Source organism: Haliotis rufescens, unplaced genomic scaffold (genome assembly GCF_023055435.1).
Source record: "Haliotis rufescens isolate VD_foot unplaced genomic scaffold, xgHalRufe1.0.p SCAF_7, whole genome shotgun sequence".
Taxonomy (NCBI): Eukaryota; Metazoa; Mollusca; class Gastropoda; order Lepetellida; family Haliotidae; genus Haliotis; species Haliotis rufescens.
In genome coordinates, this window is record NW_025964361.1 from 21,754,215 (window position 1) to 21,776,209 (window position 21,995).

At 40.8% G+C, this 21,995-nt stretch overlaps 1 protein-coding gene across 7 annotated transcripts in view; it reads right to left on the reverse strand.

Annotated features, from left to right (window-relative positions):
- Positions 1 to 21,995, reverse strand: part of LOC124139842 (protocadherin-9-like) — a 133,982-nt gene that overhangs the window by 10,918 nt on the left and 101,069 nt on the right. For 6 of the 7 annotated variants that reach the window (XM_046507219.2, XM_046507216.2, XM_046507217.2 and 3 more), the window contains one exon: positions 4,027 to 6,841. In XM_046507219.2, the coding sequence (XP_046363175.1) occupies positions 4,027 to 6,762 (2,736 nt within the window). In that variant the 5' untranslated portion in view covers positions 6,763 to 6,841. Of the gene's footprint in view, positions 1 to 4,026; positions 6,842 to 9,554; positions 10,379 to 21,995 lie in introns of those variants that run through there. The other variant, XM_046507222.2, reaches the window with a different exon arrangement.

Below are 21,995 nucleotides of genomic sequence, written 5' to 3' on the forward strand. Positions count from 1 at the left end.
CGGCAGTGCGGAGGTGAATTCGCAGTAATTCAGACCGATGATGAGCCGAGTCACCTTAATACGGATCAGGTGCTACCCAAGAGCCACTAAAACACTGATAAAACGCCAGCAATCCCGCTTGTCTACAGCCAGATAAGGTCATTTATTACGCAAAGCCTCTGACACCAGCTATAAAGATATTAACGACATGATTAGCGCTAGATACCAGTGCGAAAATCGAAGGTCGGAATGGGAAAATAACTAATATGAGAATAAAGACATTGCTTGGCTTTTAGCTGGGATCTTAGTGCTGTGTTGGAAAAAATTGCTAGTATAGTCATATTCCCTGCATATTTTTTAGATAACGGTCGTCAGAAGGCCCATGGTGGGTATGATCAAAGAGGGTGTATGCTTTTCATATTGACTACAGTTTTAGTGCCTCGAATATCATCTGCAGCTCTTTTGATGACGCCTTGTGAAGACCTGAGATACTTAGCACTATTCTGAAGGAGCTAATCCAAGGTAATCGGCCAATGATTAGATTGGTTATCACTAGATTTGGTCGATAAACCTCATGATCCTGGTCGTCGGCAAGCAAGCACCCGAGGCAGTTTCAAAGACATGAAGACTTCCAGCGGGTGCGCCCCGCTGCATGTTCCTTATACATGGCACCGCAAGCAATTACATTGGGACTTAATATAATTCCCTCGAGCCGATGGCATGGGTTTTTATACAATCCGGGAAATGAAACAAATGTTGTTGTTTTTATCTAAGTTATAGATTATCGCTTAATAAACAAACGCAGGAAACAAGTATATTTGGTATGTCATGTTCTTCCGTCTCGTTGTAAGACATATATGTGACAGTCAAAGTTAAATCAGTTAATTTGTAAAATGACTGAAATATTTAGGCTTTTTGTCTTAAATTTACAAAGTGAAAATCTGATTCATTTAACCCATTTACTGTAGCATACATGTCCATACATATCATCAGAACGCATTGACGTAAATGTGATAAAGACATCGTGTATATGTTTATTGCCATTCGTTGGGGAAACGCCTGTCATATTCTTTTACATCCCACTTAAGGGTAATTCAAAACAATACATAATGCAAGTTTCAATATACACGTAAAAGCTCTCTATTGATCATTTTATCTTTAAACAGCTACATCTGTGCATGAATACCATTTTAACGGTGTACTTTATTTGGCTATACAACATATCGTCTCACTGAAGTGTAGTTTCTACCGGTAAAACCCCAATCTACATTGGTTTATCGCATATTCTCGTCATGAATAAATAAAAACTTGAAATTGTAATGGAAACATTCCAACAACTCGTAGTCCGATAGTTTCGTCATAGCAATAAAGCCCTTTGTTATACAAAAACAACTCGATATAAGTATTCTGAGTGCTATGGCAGATCAAAGAAAAAAATACGTATCCGTTGCAGATCTTTGCGCGCATTAGCATTAGCCGGGGCCATTGAAAAAAACAGGAATTCGCGCAGAAACACCTTTAAAAGTATTTTCCTGATTGCTGAAAATTGATCACATGGCCATGCAATAAAATGTATTCCTCGTAAAGCGTTCACTCTAGCATATATACCAATTGGATCAATCAGCGAATTGAATATGGAAGCCAAATACACGGTCTATACTTTTAACAATCCACCACTGGCGAACCGTAAAATTCTATTTTTATTGCACCAGTGCTATTGAGCAACAAGGACCGCCATTGCAGGAGTTGTAATCGGACGTTGCCGTTGGCCTATTGACAATGGCGCGCAACAACAGTTTCAGCTTTTCGCAGTATTCAACTTAATTAGTTCCTTTGGAATTCGTTACAATACAATAGTCCCGCGGTAGCGAGCTACTAATGAGTGATAGGGGACAGGACGATACTTTGATCCTCTTCGTGGTGCAAGAGCCTTTTAGTTCGATCTGCGAGAGGTCGCCTCTAGCATATGTTTAACGGTGAGACCCACCAGAGATAATAATGGTTTTTGAACCTGACAGTGAGGTACCGATCGACGTCTCGTTACAGGAAATAGCAAGTAAAATTTAGCTTTTGCACATGTCACCAAGGTGAGGTCAAGATGCCGAATGCTGCGATAGCTTCTCTGCGGAGCAACCGGAAGTCCCATAGGCGCGATGGCGGTCAAAGATTAATATTTGTGCCATCAGAGTATAAACAAACGTATGTGATTTCTGTTTTAATTTCCTGGAAATGGCTTCGAGCAAGCAACTCAAACCCATAACATTCTTCAAGGAAGAAATCAGATCTCTCAAATTGACAGTGGCTAGGAGTGTTAGTATTGGACAAACACCTTACGGCTTCCAAATGTCCATTTAACAAGAGAGTGCCCGAGGTGGTCACTCCACAGAGCGACAGATGACGTTGATCGAGCGGTCAATGTTTGTTGACCAAATGCCGTATCACTGCAAGCAAACAGATCTTGTCTAAACTCAATCTGAATAAAACTCGTTTCCAAATTTCATTTTTTGTACCAAACTTATGATCGAATGAGGAAATATCTTTCGCAACCTATTTCTTACTGATGCATGTGTTAAAACCAAGAGATTATTGTGGGTTTTACTACTGTCACTGTATCTCTGTCATGATAACGTTGGGAATGGGTCTCTTACATGAGTTCTTACAGAGGTTTTTCTCACACAGTCTACGCGATGCCACCCAACAAAGCGAAATGATTATTCAAATGCGACATTTAAACTACATTCTTGCGAGGTACAATGCATTGCACATGTCTAAAGTGATGTATCTTCCTGGTATATCCTAAATAACTATTTTCTTCACAAACCCAAAGTTGAAACTTTTCTGCTACATATTGCCTAACTTGTAATGCATTTCATAGTATTTTTAAAATGTCAAATCTGAAATTGGCGTGGAAAGGTTACAGGAAATACCATCCTCCGCAAGTACATGTTGCCATACACAACTCATTACTTAGTTTTACCTTACATCTATATGGTGTTCTGTCATCAAATACATGCTTTGATTAGTTCTTAGAATAACACAAACATTTTATTGTAAAGAACTGCTTCATCTGCCAGTGAATACCACCAATTCTCCAGAAATGATTGGGAACCCTTTCTGCAGACCCCAAAGCTCTCTCATGGCAGTTCCCTTGGGTATGACAACGCGGTTCAGACCAAGGATTTATAGGCTTTCGAATTTCACCGCCATGACCGGCTATTATTTCAGGGAAATCCTTTTGAAGATGCGTTTTATTAAGTACGACAGAACCACTGCGTTGAGGGTCTGTCTCGGGACAAAGCTCCGCGAAAAGCTCCACGATAAGAGAGTTCTGTTGCGAAACCCTAAAATCTCTAATTCGATTTCACGTTATTTCTTTACTCGAATTTCAAACTAGGATATTTTTTATATCTTGTCTAATCACCCTGCCTTTATGGTTCTGCCTGTTTTTAAAATGTTTAATAAAGTTGCACAAGAAGAGGGTTCAATGTCCGTCTTGACATTTTCGGGAGATTTAAGAGCATGTTTTCAAGCCAAATATTGAAAAGCTATCGGCTGGTTCTTACAGTGAGACTTTGAAATTAAAGATGTTTATCTTTGGGATGTGCAATGACGGTCAATCACTCAAAAGGCGTGCATTTCTGTATAACACATGGTCATGCATACGGTATGAACATATGAAGAAGGCAATATGTTGTTAATACCTTGCTAATCCTACGAATTACCACGACGTGCTGTTAGTTTGTTAGTGGTGGAGGCTAGGGGTAACAAGAACTAATATGATGCTATGTATACAATTATACACGTCACTCACGCTTACCTCTAACAACAGCTCCGTACTTTATCCAAGGGCGATAACTGACGTAGCCACTAGTGAACATGAAGTGTTCATGTTCTAAGAATATTATGTCTTGTCTCGCTACACGGCGACGTTATGCTATTCTCAGAGTCAGATTCTCTTTGAAAAATGTCCCTGAATAAGTTTGGTGTGGTAAAAGGGCCCGTCATGTCAAAAATCATATTAATGATGACGCCATTCTCGAGACTCACCTTCCTGAAGGTATAAAACTGCTGGCCGCCATATTGGTCTGACGTCAGTTTCTTCAAATAAGGGTCATCAAGTTCAGCCCCACTGTCGAAGGAGAAACTTGTTTTGTTGCCCATCTTCCCCTTCAATATTTTATCAATGTTCTTCTCCGTGTCATCAGCACTACCGGAACTTTCTTCCTCTCCCGGCACGCTGTGCCAGAGCTGTTTATCAAAGGGCCTCCCGTCCCCCTGTTCCTGAATAGCAATGGAGCTCCCATTTCGACGCCTGGAATCGGCACGTTTGATGTGTAAGATTATGATAACAATTATGATAGACAGAATAACAGTCACCCCTCCAACTGCACCGGCTATGATTATATATTTTAAGTCATTGTCGCCAACTGATGCGGCCAGTGTGGTGTTGTAATACACAATCTTAATGATCATCTTGGTCTGAGATTCCTGCTGTGGCATGCCGTGATCCTGCACTGATATTGTGATCCTGTAAAACTCTTGATCAGTCGGACGAAGCTGTCTCGCCAAGACAATCTTTCCCGAACGGGTGTTAATATGAAATGGGTTGTCCTTATTTCCAACAGATATGAAATACGACATTTGTCCATTGATCCCTTGATCATAATCCACAGCAGTAACTTCAGAAATGACTGTTCCTGGATGTGTGTCAGAAGCAATGAGCACTGTGTTGTTTCTCTCGTTGGGGAAGAGTATAATGGGGCTATGATCGTTAGAGTCAACAACATTGATATACACACGACCGGTGCTGTTTAAAGACGGTTTGCCACCGTCCTTCACTAAAACGTCGAATTCGTACCGATCTTTAAGTGTCCTATTAAGCCGTCTGTGGGTTCGTATCACTCCGTCAGAAAACACAACAAAGGGAGGTAAATCTCCTCTGACTAGCATCAGATATTCAGTGCGAGCATTAATCCCAGTGTCTCTATCCTTGGAGGTCAGTTGACCAACCTTGGTTCCTGTTGGTCGGTCTTCGGACACATTGAAAACCAAATTCGATGGGTCAAGGTAAGGTTGGTTGTCGTTCTGATCCAGCACCGTAACAATGACCGTGGCCGTGCCTGACATTGACGTTTCCCCTTCGTCGACAGCCTTGACGGTAAAGGTCATCTGCGAAAGAGTCTCTCTGTCGAAGACAGCGTCTGCAGTGATATCACCGGTTTGATGGTCGATTCTAAACATTGAATCACTTTCAAGGCTCATGAAGTACAGCATCAAAGCATTCTGACCCGTGTCACGATCGGTCGCCATTATACGAGTGACGACAGCACCAACGCGGTTGTTCTCGGTGATGTTGGCATAATACGTGTTGTTGGTGAAGACGGGAGGGTTATCATTAACGTCAGTGACTTCAAGACTCATACTAGCAGATGTAGCCATTCTAGGTCTTCCATTATCTTCACATACCACAGTCAGATTGTGTTTTACTTTCTTCTCCCTGTCGAGCTTCTTCTTAAGCTGAACATTATACCCCCTTCCGGGCATCACCTGCACCACGAAGAGCTGGTTGAGGCTGCGGCAGTCCACAGCTCCATTCCTCCCCTGGTCGTTGTCCACCACCTTGATGTGGGCCACGACGGTGCCGACAGACATCCCCTCTGACAACAAGACGGTGCCATGCACACCAGGAGACACTGAATTCATTGTAATCTTTGGCGGGTTGTTACCAACATCTTTAATACGAATGATCAAAATCGCTTGGGACACTTGCACTGTATCCCCGTTATCCATAGCTTCAATCACAGTTTCAAAACTATTACCAGATTCATACTGTAGAGGGTTTCTCACGCTAATGTCTCCTGTTTTACTATTTAGAGCGAACAGCTGTGGAATTTTGCTGGACTTGTGTGGACTAAATCGGTATGACACGTTACCATTGAGACCAGTGTCTTTATCCCTGGCCAGAACTCGGCCGAATATTGATCGAACGGGGCTGTTTTCTGTTACAGTAAAGTCGTAAACATTTTCAGAGAACACCGGGATATTGTCATTTACGTCGGTCACATTGACATACAGAGTCAGGTTTCCTGAAAGAGGTGGCCGGCCGCCGTCTTTAGCAATGACTGTGAGTCTGTAACGGCTTCTTCTCTCACGATCTAGTGATTCTCTTACAATCAGCTTCACGCTCAAACTCCCATCCAGAGAGTGATCGACCTTGAGACCGAATGTGTTACTGTCGGCCACCATCTCGTAACTACTGACAGAGTTATTGGCGCCTCTGTCTGGGTCCGAGGCTCCGTCGATCCTGAAAGTGGTACCGGGGGTCACAGCCTCGGAGACAGACAACGTAACCACGGGATTGTGGAATTTCGGTGCGTTGTCGTTAACATCTTCCACCGTGACCTTGACAGTGACAATCTCAAAGTATGACGTTCTGGTTGACCTCACAGTGGCGTCAAACACGATTGTACAGTCATATGAAAAGGAACACACAACGCGAGAATCTCTGTCAATCATCGCAGCTGTGTAAATCGCCCCCGTCTCCGCATTTATACTAAAGTAGGACGTTGTCTTTAGATCGTTTGGGTTAAGAAAATTGTATCTAAGTGTATGAAACTCGCTTTGTGAAACTGCTTGGATGATACCACTGTCCTCCGCAACACTCCCTACGTAGGTTGCTACAGGCACGTTTTCCTTCAAACGGAAATGAATTGTCAGTTGATCAGCAGACGACAATTGGACGGAGATGGCCGCCATCATGGTTGCAAGAAAGATGGCTGCCATTGCTGAAACTGATCGCTTCTGCGTCACCTCCTTTGTCCGCTCCTCGAAGATTTCATCACAGGACACGTCTCACAGAATCCTGAAAGAAAAAGAATTATAGATAATTGGAAACGCCACTTCTCAAGCAATGAATCGTATTCAAGGAAACGTGCCTTCAGAAACTCCGCGATGCTTTGCCTGTTTAATTCAAATCACAAGGTCAAAGTTCAGAAAGAACAAATACAGGGAACCAGAATAATGAACCTCGATCTCTTTTAAAAAACATTAAAATCATTAAATTCAATTTCTGAATCTGGGTGTACATACATCCCGCTCCTCTTGGTCTTTCAGGTGCAGGGTATGCATATTCTAACGGATATTTATCTCCAAGGGGGCTGGAATAATGTTATTTGTCATGGTAAGGTATGAATAATTCGGCAACAAACTGCTCAGTCGCTTCCCCGGGAATATCTGCCCTCCCCTCACATACTCCCTTGCGTGATTAAAAAACTTCACGTTCAAACACGATTGCTCCAAATATCTTTAACATGTCTGAATAAAGACCGATATTTTTTCAAAAAGCCTTTGTTCGCTATCTGTTACTCCATGTTTGATCACTGTACTGTCCAAAAATGGATTATTACGTGTCCATGAAATTTTGTCAAAGAGTGTTAAGTTACAACCCTCTTTCAGCGTACCATGCACGTCGTTCGTCTTCGTCTAACGGCCTTTAGTACAGCTCTACCCGCACAGTTGGCGCAAACAGCTCCACGAACACGAGACAACTAATTTGGGTTCCCCTGTAGGCGAGATTGATCGTTTAACGAGCTGAGATGGTTATTCTATAATGAAACAATACACTGTGGCATAAGGACATTGTACGTTGGCACCGCAGTAAGACAGTGTTTGCAGGGAGATGGGGTTTCGTTGTTAAATCAATAGAAACATTTAGCGGTGTCGAAATCCTATTGTTAGAGACAAAAGATCATCTCAAGAGCAACTGAGACGACATCACGCCTCCTTGCACTGACAAGATGGTATTGTGTTTCGAAGCAAAATGCTTCATGCAAATCGTTCCATGTCTTAATAAAACCTGATTAAATTCACCGAACGAGATAGACCTGTTACGATCATGCTTCTTTACGGCTTAGAGTCGTGTAATGAAATGACTATGCATGTGGTAACTGGGCGCTTGAAACTAAGGATATTCTACACAGTCTTTGATGAACACATTTTAACATCAGAATAACTGAACCAGTCGACGTCGCATCGAGTCACGGTCTTTTCCTGTTTACGTTTTTTCATTCGTTTATTCGTCGCTTTTTTATAATTGGCCTATCAAAACACATTTCAAGCTGAAGTAACAACAACGAACGCCTTGTTGGAAAGCTGAAAAGTCTGAAGTGTTTCAAAACAGTGTCTTTCAAGTTAGTTTCTTCAAACCTGAGAAATATCATCCAAGCAAAGCAGTGGCTTCAAGTCTCATTAGAGGATTTTCAAAGAGGTCCCTCCAGCCAAAAACGGCAAGGTCTGAGAAAACAACATGCAGATACCAGCGCTGCTATACACCACCAAGGATGTTTTTAAAGCATGCATAATGAATGCCTATGGCAGAAAATGAAATTCTAGTTAAAAAAATATTTTCAGAATTCATGTAATCAAGAGCTGATCAAAGCACAAAGAAATAGCTCCGTCAGCGGATAAATCGGAGTGTTAGCTGAAAAACGGATGAATTAAAAGATCTTAAGATCTCGAATCCTTTGGGACTTTATATATTTCTTTACCTACCGTCGAGGTTAAGACATGGCAGATTTCCAAAACATATTTATGTATTAGTATGGATATGATAATAAAAACGGTTTACGTTTATCAGAAAAATGGTTTCATGGGTTTTGAGCAGTAATAGTTTTATCAAAGCCGCGAAATTGTATAACCCCTGCTTCTTTCTATGAATAATTATAATATCCATGGCAATATTTATGTTTTCCTTCTCCATTCAAAGAAATATTCTGTTCTGACCGGTATACCTTTCCGAAAATTACTCCTCAATAAATTCCCTCAGTCGCTGAGAATGCATGCAGCTAGAAGAAATCAATAAGGAGACCGAACACCAGTGAAACTGCCGTAATAGACAGGACGAAAACCCAGACTGGTTGCCTGGGAAAAACATATTGTAGTAATATCTATTCTTAAGGCGATTTATGGGTGGAAAGCTGACTATATGTGAGGAAATATTACGGAACAGTTTCCAGGCTAGGTTTTAGGCAGTCGCTGCAACCGTATACATTCCCTCAGCGTTGCTCTTTGAAACTGTCAGGAAACTGTGTTGGTTAATATTGAACATAGTCTGCAGATATATTACTGTCTCCGTCGCCAGACGCGGGGGCCTTATTGGTCAAGTGTATTTTTTCAATCAGATGATACCTGCGATTAATCATCATTTTACGCAGAATTTAATAATCTCTACCGATTGCTTAGTCTTCGTACAATATATTACATGAATATTGTATAGAATATTATTGACATTTCTTCCCGAAAATATATCGACCTTACACATATGTTCTACGGGCTTGTCAGAATGAGTGGAAACCAATGTGTTACCAGGGTTACGCAAACGATCTGCTTCGAATGTAGAACCAAAAATGGTAAATATGTGTAGCTGACTTTCAAAGGTAAAAATATACAGCTTATTTGTCAACCGACAAATGTACAATAACACGTCATTTAGTAGATTGGCTATATTTCAACAAAACCACAGAATATAATGTCAACATTTGTTAATTGACAGGAATAAAAAAAATATAGTAACTTACAGTTAACTACCCGGTCGACACACGGTCCACAGTACATAGAATGAGTCGTCTGACACACAGCACTTCATAAAGTCATCCATACCGATCCGGAGTCACTTGCTGAATGACACAGTCGGGCCAGGTGGCCATACTCGTTATCCTTCGTCTGACAGAGGTTCTAAGTCTTTATCTACATCACCGAGAGAACGTGCCAACTGCCAGCATATGTCCCACGAACACCACACAATAATCCCCAAAGTCAACTCGAAATTATCGAAAATGTTATCTTAACAACTACTTAACAAAGTCAACTTATTCAACGCCGGATTAGCGCTGCAATCAAAAGGGGACTGACCGAGTGACCAGAGCTAAATGTCCAAGATGCTTCATTGACCAATTAGATACCGTTGGAGTCTCAATATTGATTCTTCACGCAACGTCGTCATCGTGTAGAGGGTCTCCTGCGATTTTCTGATTGCTATCACCGGGGTTTTTCAAGATTACAAAGCCAACCTTCAGTCACCATGACAAAATCGCCAATGTTTGTGAAACAGTTTACACCTTTATCGAAAGAACATACACTCTACGTGATGGTGCATAACCCTTTGAAGAATCGGTCGAAACGAAGAATGGTAAAGACGTACAACTCCAAACACAATTCGGACGAGAGGGCAATGTGTATATCCGCTTCCACCACATAATAGCTTGTACGACTATGGTTATAATGACTGAAATCCCTGCCCAGAGTTGACTTAACGTATTTGTATGTGTGGTTCCGCGTAACGAGAACGAGTCGGAGGGGGCTTTCCCACCAGAACGGCGTGTGTACCAGGAACGGGGAGTCAACAGACACACTGCTTCAGTCGCCGTATGTACACGATCAGCTTCGGGACTGACTTAGCTTAGCGAGACCATACGAAGCTAAATGCGGGGGAAAATACAAAGCATTGCCTTGTTTACCTCCGGGCGCTCCAGAAAAATGTCGAGTGTTTAACAGGCCAGGATTGTATTTACTTTCCAAATAAATCTCTTTCTGAAAGGCAATAAGGTGAATTAATATCATTTCCGAGGCGTGAATTGATGCAATATATGATCTAGTGGCGGTTTAGTGCCTTACATAATCTATTACCGCTACCACGAAGCGGCTAATATCTAATAACGAGGCATAACGTAGCTCATGTACAGCCAAGATAACACCAATGCGCGGCACTTCCTTCTCCGCTCAAGAATCACACCAGACTGATTACCACCAAATAAACATTCGTTCGTTTTAACAGTGCTTTTTCTCGTCCTCTTTGAAACACTGTCGCCTTTGACAAGCGTAGAGTATTTCAAAAGCTACAGATTACAGAGGCAAATACACAACTGTATGTCTGACATATACGTATTTGACCTGTTTTCACGCTTGGCAGGGATCTTAATTTCGATACAAAGACGCTCTGTTAAACATAAAAACAAACGTATAAAGCTATCGGTGAAAAAAACAACCTAAACCATTGATGGGCTTTAGGAATGTACTGTTACAACCGAAACATCTCCATCATGTTACACATGCTATAACATCAGAAACATTAGGACTTTGGGGTATGTAGGTCAGATCCCTTTTGTAGATCCAGACCAAATGTCATGATTTCAAAATGTTTTTTTTATTCTCTGAAATGCCTTCACCGGTTTTTATGTTGGTAGTAAACGATTCTGAACTGACAACCAAGATCGTTATTCGCCACAGAGGTAGAATACCGTCATATTGAGTGCGTTATATGTGGAAATGAATAATTTATTCACATATTTGCTTTCAGATATCAGAAATGGACCACATCGAAATGATTGCATTCAAGACAAAGCATCTCGTGTTCAAAGAAGGAAAACATGACTGGGTCGTTTGAAAAAAATAGGTTGTACCTTTTTGTTGAGCAAAAATACAAACTTGCTTTCTTTTTTAAAATTATCAATCTTAGTAACAATAGCAAAATGTCTTTGTCGCGTTATCAAAGGCTGCAGTCCTGGTACATCAATAAATAGTGCGTTTGCAGCGTCACTTTAAATTGCCTCATCGTCGGCAAAAAAACGACGCTTAAGGGACTAACGATTTTATAGATTGAAAACTCGTTCACACAAGCAAAGAGCTTGAACGGTGAAAGTAACAGACCTTTGATCAAAAGCAGTGAGGGGGTTATTTTGAAAAGGAACGAGTTCAGAAGTTCTCGTAAAACGGGGCTGATCTCATTGGAAATGACTATATAAAGTCTTCCTGACATAACTGAGTGCGATTAAAGACTCTTGACAATCTGCTCGAAAAAAAACATATTCCGAGCGTGTTTTTGTCTCCCAATTTCCAACCTAAAGGGAAAATCCCTCGTCTCTTTGAAGACGGACGGTAATCGGTGTTGTCAGTGAATATCAAAGTCAAACTGCATAGAATACCATGTGTCAGAAACGATGTTGTTCTACATTGTCAAGTCACTGAAAGTACCCACGAGAATGTCAATACACGTTATTTTGCAATTGTTCGTGTGCTACTGTCCTCAAGCAAAGAATGTTATTTGCGTTCCGTACAAGAAACACGATTGTGCTGAACAAAACGGCAAATTAGGCCATTATTTTATCAACTTAGGCACCGGGAGAGTTCTACAGTGATTTCCTAAGCATTCAGTCAGGTTTCAATCACCAAAGAAAATATTATTTACAAAACCTAAATCAAAGTTCATTGCATAAATTTTGCCTTTCACAACATGTAAATAGTAAATTACTTGGCTATCGATTATGGTCAAATATTCATTAAGCAACAAAGCGCCTACATAAGTGGTTGCTTTTGTAAAATAATGACGTATTATCGTGTTGAGATTTTTACAAACAGAACAAAATGGACACTATTTAACCGCAGCATTAGAAGAAGCCGTGTGTAAATTCAATATAACTGAGTTTATGCTTGTGGAACAAAAAAAAAAAGCTTGACGAAAGAACCGCAGACAAATGGAATATGGGACAATGGATATTGTTATCACATCAAACACGCCGACAAAGTCCCAGGTGTGTGGCCGGCGTTCATGAGATACAGGTAAGTATTACAGGTGAGACACACTGGTCGATGCAGAGGTAATTACGATGGTGATCAATTGCCATTATCCCTCGGACCTCTAGGGACGGAAACGACAGGTAGAATAGAGCGATAATTCCATAATGGTCACTTACGAAGAAGCATCAAGTTAATTTACGGTCGACGTATTGACTGAAGTGTTACGGTAGAGGCGTAGCTACGTCGATCCCATTACACAGGTGAAGAGACCGTGTCCGGAAATTGGCTATATTATTGTTGACAAATGCATCTCATCTCTAAAATTATCCACTAAGTTGCTTTTGTTTGTTTAAGTAAGATACCACACATTGATATTTACACCATTTGTCCATAATCAAAAAATCGTTCGAGAATACCATCCCCATACATAAATCGCCTAAAATAAAAGCTGCGTAAATGGGTTTGAAGTGAAATACACGCATTTCAGAAAAGCTTAAACATAATTCATATGAACGCAATGTGTTTAATGCATGTGGGCCAGCAATAAAAGTGATTTAAGATTTTAAATATGGCCATTAAATGTTGAAGAGGAGGAGCCATAACGAGCATGTTAAACCAAACGTTTGCTTTTCCATAATGTGTCTTGGTCGATAGAGGCGTGCATTTATATTTAACATGGCTAAGACGGAACTTGCTGTGATGTCGTTCTTTATGAATTAATAACAAGCTGCTCGTGTTTCACGTGCAAATACTGCTGATGCTGAGTGAAATAGACATAGACGGACACACGAATGGCAGAGCTTTTAAATTTTTAATTATTAAGCTGCACTTGGTTTGAAAACAAAATCTTTAAAGATAACGGAGTTGCGTCACATGATATATGTTGATTTTTTTCAAATGGCCCTTGCAACAATACAACAAACGACGCTTATTAATTCATAAAATAGGTACAAATTTGGATATATTAATACATTGCATGTTGGTTTCAACAGTACATTCACAGAAATGAAATACCAAGACATGTTACCCTTGCGCTTGACAGTAAGTGATATCGAATTTCCAAAAGTAAACTCAGATTAGATCGATGATGAAAATATCCCGGCAAATTGTTTTTTATTTGATAATATTATCTTCAAACCCTCCATTAGGTATATGAATTTAATAATTGTCAAACACAGAAATTTAGCTCGAGACACTGCGGGACATCGATCCACACCAAGGACCGCGTGGAGATACAGTGTCACAACATGGCTCAATTTCAACATATGCTGAGTATTAATTAAATATCTCATGCGGGGTTTGTTGTTGAAATGTCAGCTTTGTGCTCTTCCCTCAAAGCGGAGTCAATTTTGACCTTGAACCTGTTTGAATTAGATCCCTTTGTGCATTTGAAGACGGCATAATATTTGTTAATCTACCCTCTGGTATCAAATCGATAGCATCAGTTTATAAACTCTGTCTCGCAAATGTTAGATGTTCAAAGAAATATTAGGTTACATTGGCAAAACATTGGATTCGATTGCAAATCATACTGGCAGTTAATAGAATTGATAGCATTGAAGGGATATCCAGCTGACATTTTACCTCATTATAACAGCTACAAGTGAAGAGGATTGTATCATCCTCGAAATAAGGCGAAACGTGAACCTGTCAACTCAGGAGCCATGTCAATCATTACAGAGTTGTTTGACAAGCAGTTACTTTTCAAAGAAATTCTCGCGTGTTTCTTTCAATCACTGGCTTACTAAGACATTAACACCAGCGTGTGTGTGTAGTTCACTGTGTCCTCACCAACGGCCTCGGGAATATACAAAAACAGTTAATGTTTCAAAAAGCGCTTAAAATTCAATTTCAAGAGCTCAACAAAATATAGATAAAATCTATGAATCATCCATGGCAAGTCGCCGTGTGAAAGTCAAAAACGCCGGACATAAAGAAACATGTAATTTACATTACTAACAGCTGAGCTAGATAATAGCAAAGGGCGGGCGATAGTCTACTCATTTTGAAATTGACATGCTATTGACAACGTGGCGGGTAAAAGAGCCCTTTTTGCTTCCAACTGAATTAATACAGGGCTTTGTACAAGTGAATTATCCATTCGTTGCTGTCTAACTAAGCCTAATCACCATCTTCACACACTTCGTGTGACAAGTTCTTAAATTCCGACACGGTGGTTGTCATTTTGCCACTCGAAATTGTTAAGTTGAATATAAATGGTGATACTAACTCTCATAAATTTCGCTCGATAGTAATTTACACGACAGGGCTGTCCCACATGTGGGACAAAATGGCGCATGCCACACAATTCATACCACTGCTACTATTACCGAGTTCGAGTTTAATACAATCCGCATCTTCAACAACCTAATTATGCTAATCTATAGACCTTAGGTTCCTGGAAAGAAAATGTGACATATTACAAAACCTTTCTCGTTTTTTGTCCGTGAAGTCCAAAAAGGCTAAAACACAAATAAGCTAAAATATACAACAGCTGTGGTGTATTAGAGTGGCAAATAAGAGACAGAACCCCACGGTCATAAAACAAATATTTATTTATTTATATCTAATAATTTCCACTTACTCAATTTCCTACATATCGTTCAGCATACGACATTTGTTTCGTTTCTAAAGGTCCAACTCGTTGTCGGTTGCACAGATGGTACTTAGAGCAGGCTGTGCCACATCATAAATATCAGTTAAACGCACTATTAAACGACTGATTCATACTGCTCATTGATGATATATCAGATGCAAGGGCATTGTATTAGTCTCGTATTAAAGTCCTTGGTCTCTCCATTTCAATGTCCTAGCTGCTCGTCCTCGAAGGCATATGTAAATTTCATTCATACCGTGGAAAATTCTGTATAACGACTCTTTGATCTCGTCCGCTGTAGATATGGGCCTTTGATACTTGACTTCAAAATGTATAGCTCTAATATCATTTTTGTTTCATCTTTATTAAATAATGTTGATCAATGGCAAAGTTATCATCCCACTAAAACCTCTTTTTAAAAAAAACCCGATTAAGACGGAAATAAGAATAACACTATCTCTTACCTAAACAAATACATATATTTCGTTTTGAGAACGAGGGTTGTTGGATAACATTAGTTAATACACGCTTGTTTTGGCATTGTGATCTAAACGCATAGACAATCAATGTCTGTTTCACATCTGTCAATCATTATTGACATTCACACGTTTCATCAGCAGTATTGAACCGGCAGCCGTAGATGTGAAATTAACACGTTAACATTTAAAAAAACGGTATTGTAAGAGATGCCAGGGAATCAATGTAAAAGATCTAAATTGAAGCTATTTTAATCAAATTCCTCCCCTTCTTAACTTGTATAAATATCTCGACAGTTCAGCTATAGCCCAGCCGTCGCTAAAGTTCAAAGATAGGTTGAAAATCAATCAAGATTATCGATCTATCGAGGGTCAGGGAGTTCATTTAAGTCAAGTCAATGATCCGGGGGTTAGATCTTGTGAGGAGCGCACATGGGTGACACCTTGTAACTTGTTTTATGGGACTGTGTGTCTGCCTGTAGATAATGGCGGTGCGCGTTCGACAAGACAATATATGTTTCAAGTTGTCATGGATATAGACCATATTGCCCCTTGCAGGGACCAGCCGCCGGGGTATATGTCTTGATAACGCCCCTTGTGGGATTTGGAAAAGCATTTGCTGTCTAAACTGCATGCAGATGTAAACGTGTTGGACAAGTCTAGTCACTCAAATAACGTCGATAGATGCGGGGCTGCTATATAAACTGCAGTAGCCTTCGTGGTCGAACTGGAAACTGTTTCATTGTCGTGGCGCGAGGTTATACACACTTGCAGGGTTCAACCTGGTGTGGATGAAATCTCCCAATGTGATGAAATTGGTTTTCATATTAAATATCGACATATACAGTACCAGCATGATGACTGGTGGGTGCTGGGTGCTTACGTTCTTGAATTGTGGAGCTGGTGTTTAATCAAAGCGTCGGTTGACGTAACGACTTTGGATATTAAATTTAAGACGTTTAGATGCGAGTTTAATACTGCACATCGAACTTAAGTGCTTTATTTACGACTGATGTTGGATAAAATCATCCAGGATATGTTCTATTTTCATCCATATATACATTTCAAATTGATGTTGGTAACGATTACATGGACATCGCTTCCGCGGGAATGATACGCTATCGTAAACAAAGAGTTTGGGCGTAAGAAGTAGAGCCGTTGTAATTCTAGATGTTTGTCAGATCATGTTTATGTACGTGATTTATTTTAATTCACTTAAGATCCAGTTGTTTAAAATATTCGACCAGAGCTGCGTGACCGTGCAACGTGAATGTTTTAGTTTCACGCCACTTACGTCAGTATTCAGGGACACCCGTTAGTCAGCGGTCAGGGAGGAAAGTCAACGAAAGTCGCACAGTTTTGACATGTTTACCAACTTGATGAAACATATGAACACTCGTTTGGTACTGTTGATAGATCAAAGGTATAAATCGGGACCACTAAAACCAGACCAAGGGTGTTAATCAGGACCACCAAGACCAGACCAAGGGTGTTAATCAGGACAACTAAGACCAGACCAAGGGTGTTAATCAGGACCACTAAGACCAGACCAAGGGTGTTAATCAGGACAACTGAGACTAGACCAACGGTCTTAATCAGGACATGGGGCGGTGGGGTAGCCTAGTGGTTAAAGTGTTCGCTCGTCACGCCGAAGGCCCGGGTTCGATTCCCCACCCGAGTACAATGTGTGAAGACCACTTCTGGTGTGCCCCGCCGAGATATTGCTGGAATATTGCTAAATAGCGGCTTAAAACTAACTAATCAGGACCACTGAGACCACAGGCCAACAAATGCCCGACTGTGCAACAAAGAATCATGACCACCTGTGTCAAAACTCACTACACTGACCACAATAAGCTGACCACAATGTTCGTCCCTCACACACCAACAAACGTTCTGATTCATCGATACCTTAATAACAAAGTTGTTTATTGTTTTTATCCCTTTGTCTGACCATGCCACTAAGCGGTTTAACAGCCTGTCAGCTCTCATTAAGAATGACTGCATAATGTCATCAATGTTGACAGTTGTGACGTCACACCATGCAACTTTTTTTTACGTGTCAGCATACACTACAACTGTCTACCTCGAGATAAGCATGGACATCGACACATAATTCGATATACGAACAGTCTACAGCAGCACACGCACAGGTAATTACTTGAACCACATCCCACAACACAGTTTAATAAACACTTTGTCTGAACGTCCATTACTTCCTAGGCCTACCAGCCTTACAAGTGTGAAGGGAATAGTAAAACAGGCTAATTGAAATGTACATGAAACCTAGTCCCCTTGCCAGTAGACGACCGTGTCCCTTGATAGCCAGAGTCGCATCAACAGGTGAAATTAACAAAGACCTATTGGCCATCGATATGTTACCTACGTATATATACAATCCCATGTGTCCCATGCTTGACTGCGTTAATGTAACAGAAAGATTAGAACGCTATCATGAAGAGGTAATCTCAGTAATGGGGCCTTTAGGAATAGACTACATCATGCAAATTCATTTACCGGGCGGCTGTATATAGATTAGCTATACATCAGTCTATAATGAAATGGAGTAGCGCCCAACTGCTATACGTCGTATATTGTCGACAAATTGGCTCCTGGTTGATGATACGAGTGGAATATTATGGCATTCATAAATCGTCATGAAACAGGAATTGGCTATATATCGCGATTCAGACAGAAATGTAATCCAAGAGATTCTAGGTGGGTTGCTTTCCAACAAAGACCATAACGATAACATTAAAGCTACCCCATATACAAAGTCTACACATAAAAAATAATTGAAATGAGGGTAAAACGGACCATTTTGGCGTTTAAAGGGACCAGTCCTCGTTTGAATGAAAGTACTGGTACTTGTTATAAGGTTGGTTTGGGGTTTTCATTACAAGAGTCGTCATTGTACGGGGAGGTGGTGGTGGTGGTGGTGGTGGTGTGTGTGTGTGTGTGTGTGTGTGTGTGTGTCTTAGCCTAGTGGCTAAGGTGTTCGCTCGGTACGCCAAAGGCCCGGGTTCGATTCCTTACATGGGTTAAATGTGTGAAGCCCATTTCTGGTGCCACCCGCTCTAATACTGCTGGAATATTGCTAAAGGCGGTATAAAACCCAACTCACTCAGTCACTCACTCACTCACTATCACTGTACGTGCTGGTTTACCAAACTATCATACATCGTTAATAGTCATTAATAAAATGGAATAGTGTTACTCCGACAGGCACACAGACAAACTATCACTTATTTACATAACATAGCGTGCATAGGCCCAGTGTATCCCATACTCGAAAGACACATATATAACGGATCAGGCGTGTAACTTGGTGTGTCCCGTCGTTGTTCACGCCATCTACCAAGGGTTTGCCTGGTCCAGACTAGATTATGTTTGTTGCTTAACGCTGCACTTAACAATACTCAAGCTATATGACGGCGGTATGTAAATAATCGAGTCTGGACCAGACAATCCAGTGATTAATATCATGAGCATCGATCCACTCAATTATAGACATGCATCAACCAAGTCATCGAGTCTGGCCACCCGATCCCGTTAGTGGCCTCTAACGACAAGCATAGTCGCCTTTCACGGCAAGTATGGGTTGCTGAAGTCCAATTCTACCCCGGATCTTCACGGGTGGACTTGATGATGTACAGACCGCAGTGACGTAAAGAAATATTGGGGAGTGCAGCGTAAAATATGTACTCACTCACAATTCGTCACGAACATGGGTGAGCGAATACGGTAATGCGACGATTAGTGCATTGAGCGAGCGTGTTTCCCATTGAGCTCACCGTCGCTAAGAGAATCACATCATGTACGTTTCATTCAAATCAGTTTAGGGTTGAATGCTTGATGAATTATAATGTACAATTCCCCGCGCAACATGCTCGTTAGTCTTGTTGCCTCTTTAGCCTCTTCTGTGCCAACGTGTGGCGAGGCCATGTTCGAACCCCAGCGTAAATACCCCGATCGGAAATGGAAATGACTCAGCATTTTGATGAGTGTTAAATTGAAATAGTGTGAAAAATAGATCGAATTTTATGATTTATTGCATTCCCACTGAGCAGCCACGACGAGCAAAGTCAATTGGAGTCGTTTAACATGGAGTGGCAATTGAAAGGGGCAAATTAATCATTTTGTCAATTTCTAGTAACACATTTACGCGAAGGGGAATGCTACCTAGAGTGATAGCGCTGTGTCAATGGTGAATACCCCGGCATAATGTCCCTGACTACAAATTGATAGATACATCAATACATTCATTTCTAAAAGCCAACCTGCATGTGCAGGATTTTAGTCGTGTTATTTGCATGCAATATACCGTGGCTTATTGCTCACGTGCGCATGTCAAATCCCAGCAAGCCACGCTCACGCATGCTCAGTCGACCCCCATGGGACCTATTGGTTGTCGATTACGTTTTTAGAGAATCCAATGGAAGATTGATAATGTAACTTTTGCATGTGCAATCCTGAAATCTGTGATTTAGTTGGTTTTTTTCTACTCCAATTTAATCCCAGTTATGATTTACAGGGCGTTTCTTGCACATCAAATCGTCAAAACCATTCAGGTGGCAATTTCCAAATGAAGTTATCACGTGATTGACAGAAGAAAGTAATAGTTTCAAACTCTTGTGATTTCAATTTTCCCGGAGCTCGATGCTTCACGGGTGTTCAAACGTAGAAATTCCTCGTATATTATGTTATAGTTCCAAATCCAATAAAGTTCGACTGATTCGCATCGGCTCAGTCCCATAAATGACAACCAATATATTTCGTAGGCGAACCCAATATTAATTGCACATCAATATATACCCATAGATGTCTGTCTGGTAAAAATAGCGTTGTATATTGATGTCAATATCGCAGCAGTAAGCTAACAAATTCGGCTATAATAGCGGTCGGCACTGGACAAGCTTATTTCATTAACATGCCATTAGTTTCATCATAACAAATGTCTCTCATCGATCCAACACTTCGTGTCGTTAGTTGCATAACAGACAAACTAATTTGGTGAAATTAACAATGTGTCCAATTCATTTGTGATCGAGAACCACTGTTGCAATATACAACTGGGAATGTAATAGATTTCAGTGTGGGTGATATTGACAAGCCTGCACAACGATACATACAACGTACAACATTAACAAGATCACGTCAATCTGGTAATGAGAGGGACAGTTTGCCTTGTGTAGCAATGTTCATCACACAAAGAAGCTCCAGTGTTAAAGATTTAATTTGTACCTCCTGTACGACTGAAGCGTCGTAATGGATTGCTGTCAATCAATATTCGTTTTCAGAGCGCATATGTACAAACCTTGGATAAACTCATTTCACCCGACTGCTTAGATTTGACAAATAGACACATACGTCTTGGCAGATAGTTTGTCGATACATATAATGTCTTGTTGCATCTGTTAGCTCTTTCTGGCATAGTAATTTCTCTTAGTGATGCTTCTTTGATGTTGGGTACATAAACTCGACAGCCGTGATGGGCATTAATTATTCATTGACGAGACACCGAGAGTGAACGCTGAAACACGTTTAGTTCTATCATACCAGATTCGAAATCCCAGCTTTATTTGGAAAGATCCTCTTCCTAACGTTCGCAATGCCAATTCGTTAAAGGTTAATATTTTTCCTGTTACTTTGACCCGTGTGGCCAGTGGCTGTAATTACACTCGCGCTCAGCGCTTGACCGCAGGTGGACAGTGGTCAATGATGCCCTTTGCCAACTTATCAACCCCCGATTAGGACTTGTAACAGATCATATTGACCACAAATGTCTTCGCTTTGTCAGCTGTGAAATGACATTTAATGGCTTATTTCAGTAGCTGCACTCTACATGAACAGAGAATGAAGAAAGCTCCCTACAGCCTTCCCATAGAGCAGACACGATAGACGGTAGGTGATCACTGTGTTGAGGAAATGCATAAGCGGGAGTCGTATATACCCTGTCCTATAGAAGTAGCACAGAACGATCGATACACCTCATTCGGGGACTTTTAGTTCCGATCTCGCGTCTACTACAACATGGATGTGGACACGGATAAGACAAACACAATGTAATAAGTCAGAATAACAACCCTGTGTGTTTAATTACATAAGGACCAACTGTTACACCTACTTTTCGCGAATACATCTGATGCCGACCAAGATAGTCAAATGAAAAAAGACACTCATTGTTTTCAACTTTAAAAAAACTTAAATGCAATAACGCCAAGAGAATCGACCACGAGGCTAGCATTACCTACCAGCGCAAACAGCAACGATAATAAGGTTGTAAATCGAGTAATTTCTCCGAGAAATCAAACAATTATATCTTCTCGTGTTGCTCGGGGGACTTCTGGTTTTGTCCTTGCGTGCTGAGATTC